The sequence below is a fragment of the Harpia harpyja genome, chromosome 9 (assembly GCF_026419915.1).
Source record: "Harpia harpyja isolate bHarHar1 chromosome 9, bHarHar1 primary haplotype, whole genome shotgun sequence".
Taxonomy (NCBI): domain Eukaryota; kingdom Metazoa; phylum Chordata; class Aves; order Accipitriformes; family Accipitridae; genus Harpia; species Harpia harpyja.
In genome coordinates, this window is record NC_068948.1 from 10692396 (window position 1) to 10710619 (window position 18224).

The following is an 18224-nucleotide window of genomic DNA, read 5'->3' on the forward strand; positions in this document are numbered from 1 at the left end:
TTCATCAAAAAAAAAAAAGTTAACATTGTAAGAAAAATGCTTCATTTTCTCTGCATTTTTAAATTTATGAAGTAAATAATTTATGAGACAGGCTATATAAATTAGGTAGTGAATTAATACAATTTTGCCACCCAGAATACTACTTGATTGGCATGGCCATAAAGTAGACCGATGTGACCATAAGCATGCCCCCAGAGTGTGCCACTGCAAACTGCAGGCAGACCAAAAGTCAGTCTTGGTCTCAGCTATCCCAGCCTATTTTCTGAGGGACTTCAGTGCAGGTTCAGCACTAACAATTTTCTCCTGTTCTCTCATAGAGCTCTGTAACTATAATGCAAACATCTTCTCTCTAACCTACGTTTATCTCCATTGCCCGTCTACCACCCATCACTGCCTACTGAATTAGCTGATCTACATGCAGCTCACAGCTTACCAAAGCTCAAAGACCTAAGAAGTCACTTCTCCAGAGCTTCCTACGCTCTTCCCTCTGCCACACCACAGACCCAAGATAAAATTGGTGCCGTGCCTTGCCTTACGACATTGGCTATACACACTCTCTTGGGAAGAGGGAGGAAGGACAAAGACCCTCCACCAGCCCTCCTGGGAAGCCTCCATGCTCCATCCAGACACCATTTGAGGGCGCAGAGACCGGCGCTGCCCCAGATGACTGGGGCACAAAGCTGCAGCAGAGAAAAACCCTCGCTCCCCAGCTGCTAAAGCTCTGCTTTGTAACACAAGTCACCAATGCAACCTTGGAAAACCAGGAGACAGGATCTAGCTAGGCCCGCATCTGCCTCCCATGACTGCAGTTACAGGACTAGCAAAAAAAAAAAAAAAAGAGAGGGACAGAGAGAAAAAAAACCCAACAAACCAAAACCACCACACCAGCATCGTATTGATTGGAGCACAGGTCTCAGCCAACAAAATGCACACTGCCATTTGTCCAGCGTTGGAGGCGACCCTCACTTTGGAGTCACACCTCTCCTCATAGCTTAGGGTGATGAGTTTTGACAAGTTTTTCCACAAGCAGACATTTCAAGGTTGGTTTACTGAGGAAAAATGAGAAGCTGAACATGGTGGAGATCTCCTTTTACATGAATTACTGCTCTCTCCCACAAATGACACAGCTACAGCTTTCTTGGGCAGAGTCAACAGAGAAAGTTTCCTCTGATGGATGAAACAAACCTTTTCATCTGTTTTTCTCTGCACCGAGTACTTTGGAGAGTTTTCTATTCCACCCTAATTGCTTCAACGCCCTAAGATTTGTATAACTCTTTTTTATTACTATCTTTCTCTTTTTTAACAGTTGTTTTTGATTTCCCTTCTACTTCCACTCTTCTTGAAGTAAGTACAGTGGATATTGCACTGATATGCAACTTTGTCGTGATGGAAACATCTGCTTATTCTACTGGATGCTCAGGTCCACACAGAGGCATCCTAGGCTACCAGTGATAGCGCCTTTTTCTTGAACAAAGGAGATGTGAGATTCTGCTCAACAACACAGGATCAACAAGAATGAGCCTCAGGGTAAGCTGAGAAAAGGTCTGGGTCTGCCCAGCCTTGCAGCCCAATGTGTGCAATACAGCTCTAACTCTGTGATGGAGCAAACCTCCCCCTGCCCTTCATCCCTCGTCTCCCACCACCACATCATGCAAAGGCAGAAGAAAAAAAATCTCCAAGTAGAGGATTAAGTATGCAATGTATTTCCCAATAATGATTTTTTTGTGCTTTATGTCTCGAATAAGCTGGCAAACTGTTATCCAATTTTATTGTTTGGGGCATTTAGGACCGCTAAGATAACTCATGTGCGGTGTAAAGCTATTGCACTTCTGTTAAACAGCACTGAACCCCCACATAAAGGCTCCATTCAGAGTGAAGCAGCCCCTCACTGGAAGGGGATGAAGCGACCACAATTTAGGGCCATTTAATTCCTGAAAGAGAGCTTCTATACTGGGATCCAGTGTCCTTTAATTTAGCCACATCAGCCTCCTACCATTATTGTATTCATCTCAACTTTCCTGTAAATTCCCCTGGAGAAGGGCCCTTAATGAAGAAATCATCTGCCTTAGGGCTATGTAAATGACTTATATTTACATCACTTTCTTGGCAACAGAGCCACGTCAGACATAAAACACTGTATTTCCCCAAAATGGAGAAAATGTGCTACGACAGGCACCAATGCTGAAAGAGAGCTTTTAGGAGGTTGCTAATGGTGTATTTTTCCTGTCAGAACACGTCGTGTTTTATTTTTGAAGAAAATAATCAAACAACTTTGCACTAAAAACAAAAAAGACAGTTCTGCAATGAAAACGAAGTAAAAAATGAGTTTTCCTGTTTATCTAAAACGTTACCACAGAAAGCCTTATTGTGTGGTTAAATGACATAATTACGCATGATTTCCAAAAAACCACAAAATGGTCAGCATTTTTTCTGCCTGAAAAATACCCACAGAATTTAGTAAGAATGTCACACTACCAAGACATTTTAACATCCAGACTGTTTAAATTAATGGTACAGCAGAATACATATGCACAAAATAGAGAAGAAATAAATTGCTTTTACACCACTTAAAGTATCTGAAGACATTAAACTTTCTTGAATTAAAATCTAGATTTATTGTTCTCATTTACTTGGCCCAGCAGTCCCAACTCAATGTATGAAACCAAGTGGGTCTCATTCCTTGCAAAGCACATGCATTTCCCACATCTAAAACAGCTGGCACAGATACGAATATTTGGGATCGTATGGCTTAAAAACAGTCCTGCTTCTCCAGCAGGAAGCCATCTTTCACCCTAAGCAGAAGAAAGACTGATTTCCCGCCTGTTCTAGTCTGCATCCTTAAGACTAAAAGAAATGTGTTATTAACTCTGGTAATTGGACTGCAAGGAGCCTTAAATCACAAATGAGTATTAAACTTTTCTTACAAGATAGGCAATTTAGGAAAATGACACTCACCAGAGAGGGAAGCTTAAGAAGCACCAATGATTCAGCACCCTGGATAAACTAAATTGTGCTCTCGTGGTACAAAATACAACAAATCCAGAGAAACTCAATCAGACCTCCCAATGCAACTCTTATTTGGGCTTGGTGGCGACAATAGAAATAATAGCAGAATATTTAAATTTCAGATCTTCATTGCACCTCGAGGGTTTTACATGTAGCCGCAATCCTTAAGTTTTCATTATTTCTTAGTTTACTTTTGGATATAACGTGGCAAGACTTCAGCACATTAAATATTGTGGAATCTTTATTAAATCAGCTGATCTTTTGCCACCTCCAGCAGTTTTCTATAATCCTTGAAAGATCCAGCTACTGCTGACTTCCCTTTCTCAACTTAGGCAAAAGACCAATTCTAAATACAGAACATGTTTCTGAGGCCAGAAACATTTTGATGGCGTATTATGAGAAAGGGTCATATTTAAGAATGAGGGTAGTAACACTCAAAGTTAACAACAGAATGATAGCTGTTTTGAAACACTAAGTACATCAGAACTAACACTCAAAAAAATTAACTGGACTGAACTAAGGTCAACAGAAAAGATTCTGAACTGGCTAAAATAGAAATGCATCAATTTTAAAAGTGAACTTAATCATAGAGTCTAGAATGAAAAAAAGCTGCAGACATGAAGTAGTGACTCATTTCCTGCTACCTATGCATTTAGTATAGTGTTTTGCTTATTGCTTGGACACACCTATACAACAAACATTCTCATCTGCTAGATAAATGCAAAACCGATTCCAGTTCAAATACCATTAAACAAATAGTATTTTACAGCATGGAGATATTTTATGTTTGGGGTTTTTTTAAAAGAAAAAACATAGTTCTTCCTGTTACTGCTAAATAATTTAAGATTTTTCACGTTACATTTACATCGCCCTCAAAGTAAATCCATTTCAGCACTTGAAGTCATAACTGGACGTGCAGACAGCTGTGAAGCACTGGTTTGCACAACTCCCACGTGGCTCATTCTGGAGGTGTCAGTGACCAGACCTATGCCACGCTGCTCGGCACAAGGCGGCCTCGGGCTGCAGCATCAGACACTGCCGCGGCCACCACATCTCCCCTCTCTCCCCTGAAGAGCAGGGTCACGGACCAGGTGGCCCCTCACACCAGTGCCTGCTGGCATCAGGGGTGCACCCCGCTGGGACTGGAAGAGTCACCTCGCGACCCCCACTCTCGGCCCCATCGCCGTCGATATCTCGACTGCTGTTATTTTGGCACCTGTAAAAAGCTGCTTATCCCTACTTCACGTGACTTGGCAGACCTGACCGCGAGTTTGTCTTATTTACTCGCACCCAACCGAAACACAACCATCTTCCTAACAACAACAACAAAAACAAAACAAAACAAAAAAACAACACCAAAACCCACAAACAAACAAAATCACTCTGATTTAGGTACATTTCAGGTTTTATCCAATCAAGCAGACGACCAAAAGAACCACTGAACAGAATCTGAAGCCAAGGCACATTGCAAGGAGGTGTTTGTTTTAGGCACATTACATTACCTCACAGAAACCCGAATAAAATTCAAACATACCATCCAGATTAGACGAGAAAGGAATACAACGTGCCACCTGTCCTATAAACAAAAGCCCATCAATAGTTTTGTAGGAACCCCATCCTATAGGTACATTCATTTGAAGATCATACAGAGCCACGCTTTAAACAAAGGCAAACAAAACATGCAGATCATAACCAGTTCCTCCCAGCAATTTGTTTCCACAGGAACCTGTGCCTCCAGTCCCCACAAACTACAATTCATGTGTATCATAATTCAAAATATTTTCATAAGCAACAGGTCCTGCAAGACAATAATGAACAAAATTCCAAACTACTGAGTTATACATTTCTAACTTTCCCATTTATATGCTGTATTAATCACTTAATTCCTATGCAACCCAGTGAAATGAACAACTCATAAATGGAAAGGCTTATTCTGTATCTATAGCAAACCGAATTAAAAGTCATTGGTAATTCTTGTTTGTCTTAAAGACTAATTTAATAGTGTCACTAAAAGTCACTAGTTTTGAACCAGCATTTATTACTTTGTTAATAACAACTGTGCAGGATGCTCAAGAGAGCTTGTCCAGAAGAGATGCCTCTCAGTAAATTGTCAAACTTCCCATCCCCAATCTTCCAGCAAGGGTACAGTATCCTCTCCAGTCCATTTCCTAGTATTTTCTATGAAGTCAAACTGTAAGAACTCCTAACTTACCATATCTTTGCTATTAAAACAAAATGGATAAATACAGTTACCTTATTTTTGTCTTCAGGCTGCACACACATGTTCTGTATGGTACATACACACACATGCTCTCTGCTGGAACACATGTTACTGCGATTGTGTTTGTAAGATTTTTAAACAAAGTTAAAAAAATTTGGCTATTGCTTCACTTATGAGAATACTCTACACGGCTCTTAAAAAAAGAGAAGAATCAACACTTTTGACCTGGCTTTGTGTTCCCGTTCACAGGCCAGCCTGTGTTGGAAACCTGGCTAGCCAAAACAATATTAAAACAGAGTACTGTAAATCCGTAACAAAAAGTAGGATAAATTAATTGGTTTTAGAAGCAAAGGTGTACTCATAAAATTTGTCAAGTATTTGATCTGCACAGACTCCTGTTTAACTAGCCTGTTAGGCTATTTTAAAAAGTGAAAGTTCTATTTTAAGACTATCAGAATCAGTCTGTATCCTTTAAAACCCCATTTAATCCCAATTATGAGTAAACATCAAACATCCCACAAATACTAAAACAAGAAAGGAATTTTAATGAGAAAACAATCAAGAACTTAAAGTAGTCCTAAGGAATCCATTAAAGTTTTTTGGGTTTGTTTTTGTTTAAAGGAAATGGTGCAAAATGTCCTTGCAATCCCAACGTTCCCAAGATTGCAATCTGAAGGCCCCCTTAGATGCCATGCCTTAAAAGGCAAAAAGAGTCTAGACATACTGGTAAAACAGAACACTAAAAAAATAGATGTAGGCCAGAACATTAAAGAGTGCTGCCAGCTGTACTGGGGAATGCATGAAACCTTCAAGCCCGTCTTGCTGTTTAGACTGTCTTAGAAGCGTTATACAGTAGTATCTCATCCAAAATAGAAAAGAGCCCACAAAATTTCATTGCATAACTGCAAATCCACCTACTCATGATTTTATAACTCAAGAACAGATCTGCCTAAAGACTGCAAACAAACTTGGCACACTGCAAACAGAGGACTATAAAACGTTGTTAACAGCACAAAAGCCCTCAGACTCTGGCAAAAATGCCTTCGCATTCTCGGTCACGATTCTTACTGTACTGCCACCATGAACTAAACATACTGAACATCCCAGGGACTTAGGAGACTATCCTATAATTCTGGAAGAGCACTTTCTTCAAAACACTTTAAAAATGTTACTAAGTGATAACATCATATAAAAGATCCCAATGTTTAGTAAAAGGTTTCACCTACATTAGATAAAAAGTTTCTAAGCATTAAATGCAACAATTAGTTTCTTCTAGAACAGTATATGATCAAACTAATTAATTTATTCACAACATTCAAGTGGCAATATCAGTTCCCAGCATGAAAATAATTTCATAAGACAAAAGTTACAGAAGGTTATTAAAGACTTGTAGAACTTCAGTATTTCATAATACTGAAAACCGTGCTTGTTGCTTTCTTGCATGAACATTTCAGTTTAAAATGTACAAAAGTACAGAAAATTACTAACATGGAAAAGCTTATAGTTAATTCGTAAAATAATTTCACAAAAAATTGCCAGAACTGTTATGAGTAGTGCTGTATCGCTAGCAGATTTACAGCATTTGAAAATAATAATGTTTAGCTTAAGTAAAGTTACAGCAGAAGTATCACCGTATGCAACTCCAGATCTAAGCACAGGACATATTTCTACATACCAGGCACAGAGTCGCTGTGCTTTTAAGCTATACTGTAATGAAGGGAACTACCACGAACAAGTTCAGCTCACTTGCAAGATGAACACTTTGTGAATGTACATACAAGCTAAAGAAAATTTAAAGAAGTGTCTTGAACAAGACATTATTCAAGCATCAACAGCTGAGTATCAAGTTACCTATTAAGAAAAGTTTAACTGCAGACAATGCTGAAGACACTTGTTTGGGTAAAAATGCATCATATTCTTCCACAAGCTAAGGCATTAAAAACCAGAGCCTTTATTAAAGTTAATTAAATACAATAGTCAGAAATGGGATACTCAGAGTTATAGTTCCCAGTTTAATTCACACACAGTGAGATTAAAACATTAAAAGTTACTCCGCTTACCTGAAACCACCTTTCAGGCATTATGCCATTCTAGTAACATACTGCAGCATGAGTACACATTTCATCCTGGACATCTACTAAACAAACAATGCTTGAAACCTGTCCCTGTAAAGACTGTGTTACCTGACTCATAACGTTGCATACTGCATGGGCTTCTCAGTCTGGGCGAGCGCTACACCAGCTCTAAGACCTCTTTGCCCATAGTCAGTAATATTTTTGACCCATCTTTCCTCTACTCATGGTTGTACGTTCTTACACCTGTTCTACAACAGGTTGGTGTTAGCCAGCTTTTGCTTTCCTCCTCCCATATTCTGAAAAGTTGATGGTTCAAGTTCCAGAGAAACCTAAACATTACTTCCATGTTTTGGAAGCAACAGACTACACAAATCATCAGAGAATTAGGTAACTTTTAAAAAAAAAAAAAAAAAATTTTTTTTTTTTAATCCAGCTCTAATTTAGAAGGAGTGAATACTACCACTACAGAGTAACAGCAGTTGACCCACTGTTAAGATGTCTATTCATTGTGCATCTAGTCCTCTTTGTGTACAAAATTTCAGCACAAAATTATTTGTTGAGGTCTAGAAGCAAGAGGTATTTCTGCAATGCAATTTTGAGCACAGGATGACGACTATCAAAAAGTGTGCAAGTTGATTTGACAAAATGATGCATTAATTCCCAGAAATTCTCAGAAATAACAGATTCCTCCTAAACTGGTTACGTTAGAAGAAAAACACAACCTCTTAGATTTCTAGTCCTTCTCCTTGTCTTATCTCAAGATGATAATTAAATCACTAGGGAGGCTCATCAACAAAAGACATTACCAGAAAGATTACAGGAAAAGGAGGTAGCTTTCCAAATAATAATACCATTAGAACTACATTTCTTACTGTAGCATCTACAATTAGTATAGTGATCTACTACTATTACACTGGTTCACAGTGGGAAGAAAAAAATAGAGCATACTTATTACAGAGACTATAGAAATTTCTTCTGAAAGCAGAATTTAAAACTATCCACCATCTTAGAGAGAAATTTATAACAGGAGTTTGGAGTTCACTGACAGTAGGACACCAGCCTATGGACAGATGGTATTTAAGAGACACCATGAAAGAGACCAAAACCCACTCACCTTTCTATGGGAAGACAACCACAGCCTTTTCTTCAGTTGCACACAGAAACAATAAAAAGCAAAGCTAAACAGAGTTATCTCATCATTCTTCCCTCTATGGTAAATGTCAGTATCAAAACATCACCACACGGCAATGCAGATCGACAACCTTTAAAGAGAAATCTTTCCAAAGAGAAATCAAGAGTTTCAGAGACACTGAAGAGACATGGTTTACCTAAAGAGGATTTATAAGCATATCTGCGTACTACAAATTTGATCCTTTTCATTTATAACAGTCTTTTCCTAAGACCAAATGCCAAAGACCACCGGCATCCACTGTCATACTTAACACATCCTCTGAACAAGCAGCTACAAATACCACTGAGAATCAAAGCTCAATGTACAATAAAGTGACAACAATTTCTTACATAAAGGCGTATTTATTGTTCGGAAATTATAAAAGATGGAAGATACAATTAATCACAGAATGACTATAAATTACCAATGCAATCCCAGGGCATAACAGGAGAGGTATCTCCAGCAGAGGCTTGAGAAGTGACATGTCATCATACACACTGGTAAGACACACTGGAAAGGCTACCTACTACTCAGGTTGTGCCTACTGAGAAACAATTACCTCGGTCAGACAATGGTGCAAGGAAGGGCTGCTGGACAGTCCCGAGACCAGAGAGCCCCTCTTACGAGCAGAGTCCAAAACAATTTTATCTTGCCTTATGCGGCAAGATGAAGGCTGGCTGAGTGCAGACAGCTCTTTCGAAGTGCACAAAGGAGTAAGTAGTTATGGCAAGTGGCAATGTTAACACAAGAACAAATGGCTATAAATTTGCTAGAATTAAGTTCACACCAGAAATGAGGAAGGTTTCTCTACCTCCGAAGTGCAGAATAAATGAACAAAGCTAACTTTAGGGTGAAACTAACACTTACGGAAAAAAAAATGTCAGGTACAGGGCTGCCTGTGACACCGAAGCTGCATTAGAAGGCTCAGACATCTCCTGCAGTGCTCTGCTGCTCACCGAGACCGCTGAATGCTTTCCGTCAGGACCAATGACCTGACCGCTGCGGAATGACCTTACCATGCAGAGAACATCATCTACTGACCTCTGTTAGGTACGGTCTGATTTTCTGTAGCTTAATTAACACCCCACTTACATGAAACCAAACTTTACAATAACTAATATGAAAAATCTCAATTTATTCACATTGCATTCAGCAGCCAACTGGTATCTTCTATGATTTAGAGAATGACAACTGCCTGTAAAGCACCCGGCTCCCCGCTCTAACAAGCCATAAACAAAGCAGATCAGTAATCACACTGCTGTGCAGCTGCACAGGAGTACTGCAGAGAGATCCAAGGAGAAAGGTGCAGGCAAGAGTTAGACATGCCGTAAGATGTGACACATGGGACTGGGGTGGGAGGTTGGGGACTCCATCTAATCCTCCCTCCAGAAGTGATCAGAATGAGATGCTGAGCTGAAGGCACAAGAAGGCAGCAGTAATTAAACATGAGATTACTTAACACCTTGTAATAGTTTTCAACCAGATTCTAATAGTTAGCAATTAGCTTACTCCTTGGAACATAAATGTTATTACTCTAATTTTTTAATATAATTAACAATGAGAATTCTCAATAGTCTCACTACCCATGTAGGCATGTATTACAGGCTTTTTGAATTTTGTTTTCTTCATTGCAATAGATCCTGATAGCAAAGAATTTTACTGTCATCCTGGCCTTAACCAGTTTCTGGATCTGGAAATGTATAGCGACAGTAAGCCACATAACAACTTTTTCCAACGTTCAGCTACTCTCCACCAATGAAGAAGGAACTTTTTATTCTGAAAATTGTGAACATATGAACTGCTATTCCCACCAGATATCATTTAGCTCAAAATCTTGCCTCCACTGACGGGCAACAGCATATGCTATAGAGAACAAGACGAGAGCAAGCACGCAGTGATACTTCCCAGTACACTCATCAGCAAGTTGTAGCTCAGAGACCTCCCAAGCAGAAGTATTATCTTCTTTAAAAGGAGTCTCTGATGGATTTTTATAGCATTTGGAAGAGACACATGAAGAAAAGAAAGTCTAGGGCTGTCTGAGCCACAGAGGCCGTCACTAACCACCACAAATGCCATCCTCTTTTAAGCTGGCACATGATACAGGTTTTCTGACACTTGCTACTTCCATCAGAAGGTTGCTCTGTGACCTCAACTGCTCCAGTTAAACCATTCCTAACTACTGACAATGTCACAAGAACTGGCCAGGCACAATTTTTCACATCAATTGTCCCAACTGTTAAAGGTGATACAGGTTACTTTAAATCAAGTACCTGTGAAAACCTGGGAGGATCCTAGTGACAACCAGTGAGGCTCCCAACAGGATCCTGCCTGATTTCCTCATAACTCACCTGCTGGCCTGGTGAACAGCCCATCTGGAGCTACTGTTCCCAAAGAAACCGAGCAGCAGACAACAAGCAGTCATGAATCACCATGGGAATTTCAGTGGGAAATGGATGTCTACACCAAACTTTAACGATAGTAAGATCCCTGAAGGCGCAGAGTTATAACAATCAAGGAAAAATAATAGTGCATTTAAAAAAGCTGAAGAGAAAAACAAAGTGAGTAATAAAAAGCAGGCAATCTCATCTAAAGTTAAACTATTTCCAGTAAAGAGGTGGTACCTGCTAACCTGCCCATCACTTTTGGATGATGGCAACGGGCCCCACCTGATTCTTCACATAGTAAACACCTTTCTTCAGCAAGCACACTCAGAAAAAGGAGAGACTCTCCTTAGGAAATTCAAGGGAATGGGGAAAAAGTACTGATATGAAACAAATCATTTGAGGATGTCCATAGGAAAGTTTTCCCGGGGGTATCTGTTTGATTATTGCCCAATAATCTCCATGGGAAGTATTAAAGCCCCCAAAAGCATGAGAAACATAAAACCATGCCTGAGAGTAATGAAAATAAACTCTGAAGAGCTTTTCTGCTCTGGTCTCCAAGGACAGCTATCTAATCTCTCATATCTGCCGCAAGGCAAGGTACTGCTCCATCTAAATGCTGGCAAGTCAGCTGAGACAATTTTCACCTAGATTTCAACTTCCCCAAAGGAAAAGCATTTCTTTGGTTAGTAAACAAGTGTACTGGCTTCACCCTGACTTTCATTTCAAGTTCAAACCCTCATCTTAAAAAAAAAAACACAAAAAAAACCAAAACCAAACATGAGCACTCCATGCTACTTTAAGTCTTCACCCCCACCCCCCCATTCATTTCCCTTCATGCCATTTACTTCCCACCTGCCTGATGACACCCCATCAGGTGTCTCAGCCACCCCAGTCGCCCTGACCACTCCTTTCCTGACATGGTCCAACACTCACCATCTTCCTTCCTTCGAGCTTCTTCTTTAAAGAGAGGCTTACAGCTGCAGGCCCAGTTACAGCAGATGTTTCCTCACAGATCCAAATAAACACACATGCAACTATTTCAACAGAACAATAAGATATAGACAAAAGAGCTACTTTCTGAAAAGCTCACCTACCTAACAATAAAACTTTCAAAAAGAGGAAAATCAGTTCAATACTAAGCTGTTCCACATGGGCCCTTTTTATTACTTCCTCGCTATTCCTCATATTGATATTACTGACCATTAGCAGGCAGACGTATGTACTACATAGCTGTTCAACTTGGCCACGAATATTAATAAAAGCCCAAAATAGTAAAATACAGTTTTCTTAGTTTCCATACCCAATTTAAAATTAACAAAAAACCGTAATGCTATTCAACCTTTTCTGGGAGTCAAGGGAAAGCAAGCCAAAATAAGACTGAGAAATAAGCTGCACAATACTATACATGAATCATTATCATAACCCATTATGTCAGTGCCCCTTTAAAGGGCACTTCAGGGCATATTCTCTCAAAATGTTAATGAAGACCAGTTAAACTATTCTCCCCTCTAGCAGCACTTAAAATTACTCCACGTGCCTAAAATGTCATACTGCTTTCCCTCTTCTAACAACTCCTGTAACAATATTTTGATTCAATAAAGACATATCTACCACAAAATAATAAAGCCCTGCAACCACCTATTTTCAGTCACGTGGGGTTTTTTCCCCCATTCCCTGTTCCTTCTGCTTTTGACAATCAAAAATGCGCATTTGGAAGAAGAGGCATTTAAGCCACAATGTCCAACAGTTATCCTTCACGCACAGCACTACGAACTAATTTGCGGAAAGTCCTTCAACTGAACATTAGAATAAACAGCAATGTTTGTCTTGAGCTGATACTTTTGTCTGCCAATCACATATGTATTTTAAGACAAGTCCTGATGCTAAATGAAGCACATGCATTATAATCTTTCCTGTAGCATTCTTTTGACTACAATAAATTTAGAGACCTTTTATCTTAACCAATGCTTTTTTTTTTTTTTTTTAAGTTTTCTTGTGTGCAATAAAGGGAGCTCCTCCTCATTTTTAAGAGCTAGAGTTCTATACTATGGACTTTGATACATTTTAGTTCTCACAGTATTTTTGTAAAGGTATTATTAAACATTATAATCAAAATAATTGTACTTGGCAAATAAACAAATTAAGTACACTGTGGAATGTGTTCTCTCTTTTCTTTCTTTTCCAAAACTACTCAGTTTTCCACTGGTTTGCAAAATTCAGTAGTCTGCTCTAGCAGTCATTACCATGAATTAGACAGAGCTTCTTCTGAGTACAATTGTGCAGAAACTCCGCACGTTGAGATGGTACATAGGCTTCTACCCTATACTAGCTAATTTAATTTCTTGTTAATTTCTGACTCACTGGGTTCATACACTCCATAGGAACCACGTGCAATAGCTCAGATCACTCTTATTAAAAAGGCACAAAACATTACTCAGTTCCCCTGAAGATACTAATCTGCACATATACGTCTTCCTAACAATGTACTGGAAGAAGCGACATCTTTGTTCAACAGACAAGAAAACTCCGTACCTGCAACTCCACCACAGAGTGGTTTCCCCCCCCATCTTTCTTTACAAGACTTAAAAAATTGAAGTGTACTCCATGTGTCTGTAGAACTTGTTCCAAACAAATTAGATATTAATAATAAAGTATTCACTCACTCATGATCAGTAATCACTCATTTTAATTACAAGCTTTTAACATGACTTGCCACAGTTACTAGTGTACTACAGAAAGGATCAGCAGTAGGAACAGAAACAAAAATCCCGAGGGCAGATTATTTCAGCATATTAGGCAGCACCACCCTAGGATTTCTACCACATGGACAGTTTCTAACAGTTCAAAGACAGGTAGATGTTGCACAGCAATGACAGATTCTTTGGCTTCAGTCCCAAGAACACATCGTGCAAATACAGCTATTCCCTGTTGTTAAGGCTCCTCAGGTAACACGCTCATTGCTACCACTTGCAGAGCACAGATTTTGTTCTACACTGAGATGAGAAGAAAACAAATCGCAGTTCCAAATCCTGGACATTGCTGGGTATTTGTAAAAAACGATCATATATTCATCACCACAATCCTCTATAAACTTGTGTCACTGTTGAACCTAGGACACTTTGAATGTATTTCATGTGAAACCTGTCTGTGCAAGCTTTGTCTCGTACTAACCAGCAGTGGCCTTAAATGCTGAAGTTATATATGTGAAATATTAAAATGTTCCTGCCATCACGGTCCTCAAAGAACTCGCCCGTTTTAAGGGCAAACAATTTGTAGCACCCTAGAAGAAACTACTTCATGATTATTTCAAGCTTACTGCCGTTTTCATAAAACACCTATTTTAAAATACCCTGAAAAACACATTAAGAAATATGTCGAAGTGACTTTGAAAGCGGATCGGATGAAGACAAACATCAGCATCATCAACAGGAAAAACTGACAAAACCCTTAGGTGTTACTACGCATTTAGCCGCCGTGGTGCTGCTCTAAGACTTGCACGGACTCCATCAAACTAAACGGGTTAGCTGTTTGAAGTACATGAACAACTACAGCTTACGTTTTATTTCAGAACGGGAAAACGTGGGATTGGGGAGGTGTTCCAGGGTTTCTTTCCTTCTACTCTGTGCACTTAAGCGAACTTCAGCCTGCGAAAGGCAAGCAGGTAAGCAAGTACTTTGCAGGCACCCAAGTGGACCCCCCGGGACAACCCATGCCTGCAGCTCCTCACCTAGGCACTTCGGGTAGTTCCCACCCAGCGGCCCCCACCGAGGGACACAGGACCACGACAGACACACGCCTGGCCTCGCCTGGCCTGGCCTGGCGGGCAGGAGCCCCGCGGGCAGCGGGGCAGGCAGCGCATCTCCCGGCCAGGCTGCCGGGGCCGCTTCCAGCCACAGCCACGCCGCTCTCCGACGCCTCTCTACGGTACGCCCGTCAAAGTGAAAGAACATTTAATATTTAAATTGCAGGACTTATGTACTGAGAAGCTGCCTTTTTTTTTTTTTTTTTTCCCTAAACCTGTACAAAACCTGTAGCGGTGGAGTTTTTTCCAACACCCCAGCGATCTAAGGGCGCAGGCAGGCCCTGGCACGCACAGGGAGATAAAATCTCTTACTGCGACCAACCGGCACAGCTGAACACCCCTACGAAACCGACCGTAATGGAGGCCTAGCCCGGGCCGCTTCCCGCTGCAAGGGGAAGACACGCCACCTGACGGGAGCGAGCCCGGACGCACCTCGAGCCACCCCAAGCCCGGCGGCGCTTCCTCCCGCCGCCGGGGCAAGGACGGCGGGAGCCGGGAGGGCGGCCGGCGCCGCTCCGGGGCCGAACCGAGCCTCCGCCGCCCCGCACCGGGCTGACGCGACCCCGTCGCTCGCAGCCGGCGGAGGTGGCCGTTCGCCGGGCTCGCGCGCGCCCCAGCGCCGAGCTCGGCGGCGGCGGGCGACACGGCGCTCCCGGCCCGGCTGCGGCGGCTCCCGGCCCGCGCCGGGCTTTCCCGGCCGCCTGAAATGGAGGACGGTTGGGCCGCCGCCAGGCGCCGCGCCCGCAGGTACGCACCTCGCCGCCGGGCCGGCCGGCCGGCCGGGAGAGCGGCACAGCCCCGCCGCCGCGGGGTGCCTTCCCCCGCTCCCCGCCCGCAGCCGTAGGAGGGAAGGAGCCCGCCGGGCGCGGGGGTCGGCTCTCCCGAGCGCGGGCGGCCGCGGGCCCGCTCCCCGCCGGCGGTACCTACCACCTCGGCCAGCTTGATCCTGCCGAAGGTGCCCCGCAGGTAGTCCAGGTCGCAGCGGAGGCCGCCCAGCCCGCGGCGCTGGCTGACGGGCTCCGTCGTGGGCTGGTAGGGACTGCTGGCCCCCGAGATCATGGAGGTGCTGGACGCCTCGCCGTCGAAGCCCTCCAGGTCATCGCCGTTCCTCATGGTGCCGGTGCCGCCGCGCTGCTGAGGGGCTGCCCGCGGAGCTCCGGCCCGAGCCGAGCCGCGCCGCGCTCACCTAGCGGAGCGCCGGCTGCATGGCTCCCCCCGTCCCCCGTCAGGCGGAGCGGCGCGGGGAGAGCGAAGGCAGCATGCTGCTCTGCCCCGGCCCGCCTGCCGCCGCCTCAGCCCCGGCCCCGCGCGGGAGGAGGAGGAGGAGGAGGAGGAGGAGGGAGAGCGGCGGTGCGCGGGCAGCCCTCAGCGCCGCGCTCAGCGCCCCGCCGCTCGGGGGCGCCCTCGCCCCACCGAGGGGCGCCGGGGGCCGCCGCGGCGCGCCCGGCCCGCGCTCCGGCTGGGACGAGACCGCCGGGGCGCCCTCAACCCCCCCGGCGGCGCGGCCACCCCGCGGCTCGCTCCAGCTCCGCTCCGCTCCCCCGGTCCCGGCAGGGCAGGGCAGCTGAGCTCCGAGCGGGGACGCTGCCGCCGCCGCCGCTCCTCCCCCTGCGCTCAGCGGAAAGGGCGGAGAGAGCCCGCCCCGCAGGGCGCGCCGCGGCCGGGCGGTGCCTCCACCGGCCCGCGGCCCTCCGCCCGCTCCGCCCCCGCGGCCGGCACCTGCCCCCGGCCGCGTCCCCGCCCCCGGGCCGGCCGGGCCCGGAGCCGCCCGGGCAGGGGAGGGGCCGGCACCTGCCCCCCCCCGCCCGCCGGGCTGTTCCCCGCCCCGCGGCCGGCGCCGAGCCGAGCCCGGGGCGGGGGCGGCCGCCGGGTCACCTTGCTCGGCGGGAGCCGGTGCAGAGGACAGCCCGCTGCCTCCCGGCGGGCCTGGCCCTTCGGGAGGGGTTAGCGGTGTATGGCGTTAAGGGCTTTTTGACTTCGGGCTTTTTAAAGCGCGCCGCTGGTGCCGCTGAGAAAGTCAACGATGGTGACGCTTTACATTGTATTCGTAACTCGGAGTTAATCCTTCGAGATACGTGAAGCAGTTCACGCTGCTCAGAACTACGCTTTCAAGCTGTTACGATACTGTACCGCGGTAGTTCGAAGGCTGGAAACCTTCAGCGTATTATTCCGTGAGTGCTAGAAACATTTTAAAAAGTTTAATTCTAGACAGTGAAGTTTTCCAAGTAAATGGTTAATTTTGACAGGCTCCGAGTCACTTTTGGGAGACACTTTTTCACTTGCTGTGTCACCACAAATAAGGAGAAATTGCAACATAATCTGGCAAGTACAGGTGTATCAAATGTAGCTGAAGTTTTGGGGTTTTTTAACAGGGAGACAGACAGACTGCTGTGTACCACAAACCGAGCTGAAATTCAAGTGTTCAGTGTTGCATCCCATGGTCTGCCATCTTTATCAGCCAGAGCCCTACTCTTGTTCTTGTCACTGACAGTCTACACTGTTTTCTCTTCTTTCACATTACTAGTACAGGACTTCCACGTGTATTAATTCTTCTAGCATCTTACTCTGGCCTCCAAGAGTCTTTCTTACCACTACATTTTTTCTATTTTCCATGAACACTGCAGATCATCAACCTTGTGATTTCCTTTCCAGTTACCTTTGTGTTTTGCTTAATCTCTCCCTTTCGATTCTCTTGAAGCCCCTTTAATCCTTCTTCTTTTAGAGGGTGCTGCCCAGTACCACGTGATTTTTAACATCAAGAGATTTTTCTTCTTTTCTTTCGCCTCTGTATAAATAGACCCGAAGAAGTAGGGCCAAAGAGACAGACTCAGAGAGCAGACCAGGAACACTGGATGGAGAAAGAGTCCGGGGGGTTATCTACCATTAACAGTCATTGCTTGGTTAACTGGAGACATTGCTGACAGCACGCAGCCAATGGAAGTCTTTTCACAGCTCCTCTGGTACACCCTGGTGCTGAAAGAGGCCAATATTCTCAAGCAAGATGAAGAGTTAGAAGACATGCTTAAGAAAACAAAAACATTGCCCTTTGATGAAGGGCAAATGGCAGGAAAAGAAAAAAAAAGAAAAGAAAACATGAGCAAGGTATGGAGAAGGATGGAAACTCTGTTGCTTGGGTCACATGAAACTAGCCTAACAATATGAAATCATAAATGTAAGGGGAAGATCCTGCATTGGCACAGGGCTGGCCATGATGGACTAATAGGTTTTTACAGTCTCTTATTTCAGTTCCTGCATAACTCTGGGGAAATCACAAGTCTCACAAAACTCCTTGTCTTGCAGGAAATCTCATGGGTAGGTGGTTGCCACTTCGGCGAGCTTCTTCGGATTCTTTTTAACTTAAGGCTCCATAGCTGTTTCAGGAACACAGGATTTCCACATTTAACTACACAGACATTTAACCTTTGTTTTGAGGGACTGCTGTGGCAGTTCTAGAGAACTATCCTGAGCAAAATAATAACATTTTTGAAACATCCAGTGAACATTATTTTGACGGATCTTTTGCAGTTCTAAGCAGAACAACAGTATGTTGAAGGAGAATCAAAAG

The 18224-nt window shown here is 43.9% G+C and overlaps 1 protein-coding gene across 4 annotated transcripts in view; it reads right to left on the reverse strand.

The window, feature by feature from the left end:
• CMTM4 (CKLF like MARVEL transmembrane domain containing 4) overlaps positions 1-16253 on the reverse strand; it is a 60373-nt gene extending 44120 nt beyond the window's left edge. For 3 of the 4 annotated variants that reach the window (XR_008236808.1, XM_052798226.1, XM_052798225.1), the window contains exon 1: positions 15587-16253. Coding sequence is in view for 3 of the 4 variants with exons in the window: in XM_052798226.1 (XP_052654186.1) it covers positions 15587-15772 (186 nt within the window). In the remaining variant the exon portion in view is untranslated. The remainder of the gene's footprint in view (positions 1-15586) is intronic. The other variant, XM_052798224.1, reaches the window with a different exon arrangement.
• Positions 16254-18224: the final 1971 nt, after the last annotated feature.